General features: G+C 36.8%; 1 protein-coding gene across 4 annotated transcripts in view; it reads right to left on the bottom strand.

Moving 5' to 3' along the window:
• Positions 1–638: 638 nt before the first annotated feature.
• ARHGEF7 (Rho guanine nucleotide exchange factor 7) overlaps positions 639–8,469 on the bottom strand; it is a 115,764-nt gene continuing 107,933 nt past the window's right edge. For all 4 annotated transcript variants that reach the window (XM_053934833.1, XM_053934829.1, XM_053934832.1 and 1 more), the window contains 3 exons: positions 7,400–7,499; positions 6,723–6,777; positions 639–3,731 (listed from right to left, as the gene is read on the bottom strand). In XM_053934833.1, the coding sequence (XP_053790808.1) occupies positions 3,609–3,731; positions 6,723–6,777; positions 7,400–7,499 (278 nt within the window). In that variant the 3' untranslated portion in view covers positions 639–3,608. The remainder of the gene's footprint in view (positions 3,732–6,722; positions 6,778–7,399; positions 7,500–8,469) is intronic.

The following is an 8,469-nucleotide window of genomic DNA, read 5'->3' as shown; positions in this document are numbered from 1 at the left end:
CTGTTCTAAGTATATCTCCTTGCTGAACTAAGCTGGAATAAATCTATCATTTCACACACCCAAGATGTTACTAATCTCTTCAAATGACTTGTCCAAAGACTGAAACCATCTTTTCAAACAAATTACTCCCTGTACTTTCCTTAACCCATCCCACCATCTGGCATAAAGCCATACTAAAAATCACCCCTCTCCCCCTATTTCAGGCAGCACCAACCACAAAACATCTCTATGACACACATCACACATTTCTATTCAGATAAATCATGCATGTAGACATATTTTACTCAACTGATGAAGTTTCTAGTGTTTCTTGCTGTATTTCCTTTCACTATTTTCTGTCTTTGATCTCCTCCATTTCCTACATTACCTGAGCAGGTCAGGTTGCCAAAGAAAGTGAACATTTTGCAATGTAAGACAGTTAAGGTCCTCCTCCTCACCCGTCTAAACAATCCTTGCTTTTTTTTTTTTTTTCCAGGCATCAATTTACTATTATAAAAGACCATGAAAAAGCTCATTCAAGATGGTATAGCAGCTACTAAATTGGAGAGGTGGTTATTTACATGAATGGCAAAAAAATTAAAGCAATTTCCCTTTATCTCATAGCCCACATATTAGATGAAACATAACACTTCATAGGGTAGGGGAAAAAATTCATGGTTTAATTACAATGTAGCATAAACGCTTTAGTAGTGGATACCAGGATATTATTGTGACATCTAAACTAGAGCTCTTCACAGACACTGTAAACAGATACTCTAAATTCCCTAAATGATTTGCATTAAAAACGTTTATACAAAAGCAGTCAGTTATTCAATCTTTAGGATGTCATGACATGGCGAGACAAACACACATACATCAGTAAGTACAGAGAAATGTTATGCTACATTTTGGACAGTTCAGAACTGAAAGTGCTTCACATCTATAGGATAAGAAATGGCTTCATCTCCTCATCCCTAAATGATGAGAGCAAACAAACAACCCTTTAATAGGTTAAATAAACAGTGCCCCATTTATCCATGCTTATGTAAAGTTTCCAACAATTCAGAAGGTCCATGGTGACATTTACAATCTATACACACTGTAACAAATTGTCAATGAAAACAAGTTCAGGTACTTGGTTCCCAAAAGTCAGAAGCTGCTCTCTGCACTAGAGACAAAAGTTACCTACAACATTAGGTCAGTTTTCTTTTTCTGCCTCCTTTTTTTTTTTTTTTTTTTTTTTTTTTTTTGTGTATATGTTTGTGTAAAAATTAGTCCTCCCAATCCACATTGAATAAAATCAGTCCCTAAGTCCTGGTCATATTTAACAACTGCTTCATCCCAGCGTTTAAGGCATGTTCATTAGATGTCAATGTAGGGGTACTGTCAGAAATTATAGTATCACAGGTACTAAGAGTCAGCAGATTTACATAGCAACACCACTCTTTACAATATAATGCAAAACAAGTTGTTATGATGGAAATTGTTCCTGAGTTAAAATTTGCTAAATACTGCTATGGTTAATGTTTTCCTTTTATACTTCTTCCTCTGGAATGTCCTTTCACATATGCTCAATTGTAAATTAAAAATCACTCTGAAAATACCCTGGATGTCAGAAAGTGAAAATGGTAGCAAAATTCTAATTATATTGGCTTTCCCAAGTCTAAATTTGGTCATGATAGTATGCATTTGCAGGGGTTAGTATCACTTAGTTTTTAGCAAGGACATTTTCTGAATGTGAAGATAAATAAAACGTCAGTCCACAATTTTGTGCAACCGCAAACATCAAGGGAAGATTTTGGTAACAATAATGAACAAATTTAATGTTCTGTGAATGTATAAAACTGATGATGTAGATGTTTTTCATTTTCTCCTCCTTTAGAATTAAAGGAAAACATTTTTAAATTGCAGGAACACAAGATACCTACAAATATATTCAGCTTTCCAAAAGAGACAACTTGTCTACTCAGGTTATGAAGCATCCATTCCCACAGAATTGTTTCTCAAGTATGTAATCACTGACAGAATTTCCTATTTAAAAATGCTGTTCTTGACTGAAAAAAGTGGGTAGCTTTAAAAGTAGATTTTTCATTTGATTCAAAATGTGCATGACAATTCTTACAACCCAAATCATCCTGGCTCCAACTCACTAAAGTTCGTACAGACATTTTGCTCAAGTCTGAGCATTACATTTAGCAGGAGTTAAAAGAGCAGTAGAAAATCAGAATGACAAAAGGTGTGACTCAAGTCTGTGCTATACCTGCACTTCTGACTCAACACAAACCCCTCAGAAAGCTGCACTGTCTGGAGTTAAACCCAAAATTTGATGAAATCCATGAAAACAATGAGCTTTAACGGGATTAGTTTTTTAAGTGCTTCATCTGAAGCTCACCGTTTGCAGTGATGTATCATCTCCTATCTTAAATACAAGAAATTGCAGTGATTGCACCTATCAGACTAGGGAATTAATGTTCCTTTATGTATTTTAAAATCTGTCAGCAGTGCAAATTATGAGTTACAGTACGATTAAAAAAAAATCTTACTTCCACATTTCTTTCCATTTAAATCCTAATAGCAACATGCAAAGAAAAAAAGGTGGGAAAGGAATGACTGCTTCCACAGTATGGGAACTCCAAACAGAGAGTCTTATATAGTGGTATAGAAACAAAGCTCTGAATGAAGTTTGGCCTAGCCCACGTGTCTTATGCACAAAGGTTAGCTAAAATTTAATTGCTGTGACCATAAAATATAAATAGCAACAATTTATTCACAAAATTCTGGATTAGATTGATTTTTTTCCTTTAACAAACCGCATGATCTGTTATCAGCCAGCTGTATGTTTAAGCCCAACAATAGAAAATGTAGTACATAAACACCTAAAAATCACAGTCATAAAAAGCAGGCAAGTACATAGTCTTTTGGTGGCCAAAGCACAATAGATTAGTCTGTGAATGCAAATTGTGGGCATTAGATTTGTTAAAATTGTTTCTACTGTCAATAAACAATTTCCTGCATTTTAATACTGTTCTTAAGGAACTGTAAACTGTTTAAAGTAAAAGGTAACAGTAAAGGATTTAAATATAGTGGTAAATAGGAAAAATAGGGTTTTAAATTTGCATGTGTGGTGAGTGGGTAATTTGGAACTAATTCATAATTATCCACAAAGAACTCTGACCTTTCTTAGGTAAGACAGTACTGCCATCATTTCTAACACTTGTGATCATTATAATAACATAAGAAAAAATCCCAACATATCAGCCCTGATACATCAATCACATATGCATTCTAAATTACAGCTATTTACATGAAAAATATATATTTAATTAAAAAGCCACTGAAAAACATGGACTTTTAGTCAGGTGCTGCACTTTCTGCAAAATGAGGTAATTTGGATGCAAACAAATTAAGTTTAGTAGAGTTCAGGATCCACAGTCTCCATGCTTAAAGTACAGATTGCTGCAGTAAATGGCTTGACTCTTTCTGTATGTTCAGAGCAAGAAATCACTAGATCCAGTTAAATCCTGTTTTATAGTGCTCTTGATGCAACACTGACTAATGTCAGAAGGCTTCCCAGCTCAGTTCTACAACTGGTCTTTCAATAGAAAGAAGAAGGGGAAAAGAAAAAGTGGTTATAAGTTGGTTTCATCCCAGGATGGATCATTCATATTCTTTAAAACTTTTCTAACAAGCTTCTCCAAGTCCTTGCGAGCTCTTTGTTCCTCTTCTAATGATTTCTTCATCTTTTTGTTATCCTGTTTAACAGAGACAGAGATATTACTGGTTGGTTTTGGGGTCTGTTAACAGATCTGAATACACATACACTGTCCATTACAAACTCTGAAGGCTCTTCCCAGTAAAACCAGTGTTAGCTGTTCAAAACCAAAGCTTCTATTAACTTCACAAGTTACACACAGTTATTTCACACAGTGCAACAAAAGCTGCCAAATGGAAACTGAGCTACTTCCTGTTGTACTTAGAGGGCCTTTATACAGCAAGTGGTAGTAACAGATGGCCACTAATCTTGAATTCTTCTGCTCAAACCTGATCAATGAGGAGTAGAATATATTTGTTGCTAATGGAGAAGGGAAATGGAGCAGTAAGCAGACTAAATATCCCCTGTAAGAACCTCCTGTGATTTTAACAGGTTTCAATCTCCAAAAAGCTTCTTAAAACTTAATGCAAATCAACTTGCTTCATTAGGAATGCAAGCAGTTGAAAGAAGTATCCTGAAAATCAATACATTCTCTGAAAAGTGTTTTGTGACTAAATTTTAAACTAGACTGATGACTACCAGCAGTCTAAGAGAAGTCTGAATTTCAAGGAACACCATCTCTCCACATATATATTAACAAGTGAGTTCTTACTGTTTAGTGCCATCAGGCAATATTGAAATAAATTAACAAGACCATAAGGATGACAGGGATCAATCCACAGGAATGCTTACACTATTTAATCCTGTACAGGTTAAGGTGATGCTAGCAACAGTAGGGAAGCAACCAGAAGGTAAAATAACATTGAAATAAGGCCCCAAGACAAGTCTAATGGCATTTAACAAACACTGGCCTTCAATCCAAGGTTCCAACTGGACTCCCATTAGCTGTCCTTTACAGACATTTTAGAAAAAGGATGGGATCATAAAATCATAGAATATGAGTTGAGTTGGAAGGGACTCAAAATCATTGAAGTCCATCTCCTGACCTTGCATAGGACACCCCAAGAATCACACCATGTGCCTGAAAGCATTGTCCAAATGCTTCCTGAATTCAGACAGGCTTGGTGCTGTGACCTGGGGTTCTGGGCTCCCTGGAGAGCCTGTTCCAGCAACCAGCTACCCCCTGGGTAAAAAATCTTTTCCTAATATCCAACCTGAACCTCCCCTGACTCAGTTTCATGCTGTTTCCTCAAGTCCTGACACTGGTCACCAGAAGAGATTGGTACCCGCTTCTCTTCTTCCCCTCCAAGGAAGTTTTAGACCCCAACGGGGTCTCCCCTCAGCCTCCCCTTCTCCAGGCTGAACAAACCAGGTGACCTCAGCCCATATGGCTTCCCCTCAACACCCTTCACCATCCTCATGGCCCTCCTTTGGACACTCTCCAATAGTTCAATATCTTTTATATACTCCTGGCTCCAGTTCAACTTGCCATCGACCAGGACCCCCAGGTCCCTTTCCATGGCACTGCTCCGCAGTTTCTTGCTCTCTAGTCTATACAGACATTGTCTGTCACCTTATTAACTCCATTCCCTCCTCAAGTCTGTTAAGAAACTTGGAAAGTTCATTATTTTATGTAGGAACAGATTTAAGTCTGCCAATTCAGGACCAGTGCAAGTGTACTGCCTGTGGAACAACAGCTATGAACAACTGATGGAAGCTGCTATAGGAAGGATCCCACTTTGCAGTCTGGTGTCTACACCAACCAGGACACCATGTACTCCCAGAGAGCCTTTATCCAAAAAGCCTTGCCAGCTCACAGATTGTTTCTGCCCCTTCTCTGGTTGGCAGCATCACAGCAGTGGACCAATAAATGTTTTTAAGTTGAGATTCCTGAATTCCTGATACATAAGAAAATGAAACCAGACTTTAATATGTCTTGGCTTGGAAGATGTAAGATTCTGAAGAACAACTATTTGAAAAGGCAGCAGAAAAGAGAGCTGTTGCATGAAGCTCAGGAGAAGGTGACTTTTTGTTTAAGGGTCATGGAGCTATGCAGAGCCTCAGTGAGGTTGCACATTTATTCTTTGTACAAAAGCAGGAGGCCACAGGAGTACTAGTGGGCTATTATTGCTGCTTTTATTATATGAATTTTCTTTTCTAAAAGACTGCCAAATTCAGCTCTAACCTGGGATACTCATTCTTTATATGCTGAACCCAGCAGAATTTAAGTATGCAACACATCAACTGTCCTATTTCAAGGAATATGCATGACATCCTTAGAAATACTAGGCATGGTTACAGATGGAAAAAAAAAAACTAAAAAAACCCACACATTTATAGCCCCAGACCTGAAGAATTACATTAACTCAAGAAATTTTATCCAACTTCCAGAGTCAGACTGGTAAGCAAATTCACACCTTGCATAGTGAGCAAAATCCAATGCTTCCTTTCACCTATACATTAAGCAAAAACTACATGAAGCACCATTAACATTATTAAAACAAGCTAAGTCCTGAAAAGGTGATTTTTTAATTTAATCATGGTGGATATTTAGAACAAGTGACAAAAAAGCACCCAGAGCTATTGTGAAGCCCTCATTTTAAAAAAGCCATGTGATAGGCACTGAGAAGGACTCTTGTCTCTGGAAATGAGCAGTTTTGAGAACTGATCCATAGAGGTGTTCAGGTTACTTTATGATTGTATCATTTTAGAACTATAAATATCTGGTTCTATTCAGGCCTTTATTAGCGTTCTTGAGCAACTACAATTTCTCAGTCTCCGTAAGCCTACTTTGCTGGTGATACAGCACAACTGAATTTGCTTAACACTTCCACCATTTCAGAAGCTGCAACATCCAAAACCAGCTTAGTAATTCACTTCAGAGAAGCAATCCTCAATGCTATTCTCAAAAGATTTATGACAACAACAGGGAGTGCTTTTTTGGCAAATGATATTTTACTTTTAAAAGTAAATCTAGTCCAAAATTCAAGCTGATGACTGTCAAAGTGAACTTGCAAGCCATATTTAGTTTTATAACAAACCTTCCATCTTTTCTTTCTCCATGTTGCTATAAATGTAGCAAGTTACCAACCTGTCTTAACTCCTGTACTTCATCCTTTAATGCATATACTGTGTCAACAAGGCTTCTAAAATGAAAAAAGAAGATCATCTGTTACAACAGTTTTCAGAAATACACATATAATTCTATTATTAGACAAAACTGTTTAATGAAATGCAATTAAATAAAAAAATACCCCACACCTAATAGCTAATTTCAAACCTGTGTTAAAAAAACCCTGTTTCTCACCCTGATTTATATTCAGTAAGGCAAGGACTTGTTATCAGCTTCTGGGACAAGAAACATCTCTCAAGCACATATGGACCTCTGCTGGTTTCTGTACTACAGCTTTCTACAACAGTACTGTACTTTCATTTCCAACATACTCTTTATCAAAAAAGTAGAATGATGCCACATGCTAACTAGAAGGATGGCACCAATTTAATACTGACATCTGACAGCACTTGGAAAAATTATTTGCAAGTGAAGCACGTCACTTCTTGGCATGGGTGGAATAGGTTGCACAGCATATACGAAGAAACCAGACATTTAAATGAAGGCCAACTGCATTTAGAGGACTGGCAGCATACTCCAAACAGCTCTATTCCAACTACAATCATACCAGACACACTCTACTATCATGGGAGACAGGAGGAGGAAGAGTGCAAAGTTTACTACTTTAATTCATCATTCATTAAACATATTCTTACTTCTCTTCTATAACAGTCTGACCATTACTTTTAGTTTCTTCTACAATAATTTTTTCTTCTTCTGGAAGCAGGACTTGAGGAGCTGATTCTTTACGGGAACCTGTTGTAAAAATAAATTACAAAATGAGCAACTCACAAATACTACTGTGGCATTATAAAGATTATTCTTTCATCATCGCATGATACACCCCCATGACCAAGATCTACCACTTTCCATTTCCCCCTTCCCTCTACGCATGAGTTACTGACACTTTTTTACTTTTGAAACTACAGCCTTACAACAACAAAAGATTGTCTGACACCCCTACCCCACTGGTGACATAACTCTCGAGTCACTGACAGGGATGTTACACTGTCCAAGGAACAGTGCACTATTCAACCATCAGTAAAAGCTGTGCCAGTTCCCCACAGCAGACTGAGAAAGACATAGCTGTGTTTAAGTAACAGTGATTTAAGTGTCATGGACAGATTCTGATCTCACACTGATAAAAATCCAATATATAATTCTGCTCTAAACCCATTGCTCTGTCAGTAAGGAGCAGAATAGTGCTATCAAATGACACAGCAATTAAAGAAGTAAAAACCCTTTTCCCTGAAACACTGTAAGCACCCCACTTTGTGTGTGCACACATATACATGCAAATACTCTTACAGATAGCCTTTTAGTCCTATAATGCATTCCTACCAAATGACACACACTGTTTGTATTTAATAGATGTTTTAAAAAGCGCTTCATGGTTTGATGATAAAAACTCAAAACATACAAACATCTTCAGAACTTTTTCCACACATCACAATTTATAACATCTAGACAAAATGTATAATTATAAAAACATAGTTCTGACTAGAAAAGCTAGAACTCAGAAATGTGCATCTACCGTAATTCTGTAAACATTATTCAATTCAGCTGCAACAAATTACAAGAGTTTTTTTTAAGAAGGTCTGTAAATAAATTGGTGTCTAAGCATTTGTTCAGAATTCAAACACTGCAGATAAAGCACTGAAGTTCTTACATTTTTTAACTAAGACATCAGTTTTAACAAACAAGGTATACTTGTCACCAATTCACT

The sequence above is a fragment of the Vidua chalybeata genome, chromosome 2, assembly GCF_026979565.1.
Source record: "Vidua chalybeata isolate OUT-0048 chromosome 2, bVidCha1 merged haplotype, whole genome shotgun sequence".
NCBI classification, from domain to species: domain Eukaryota; kingdom Metazoa; phylum Chordata; class Aves; order Passeriformes; family Viduidae; genus Vidua; species Vidua chalybeata.
This window is presented reverse-complemented; position numbering and strand designations above follow the sequence as displayed.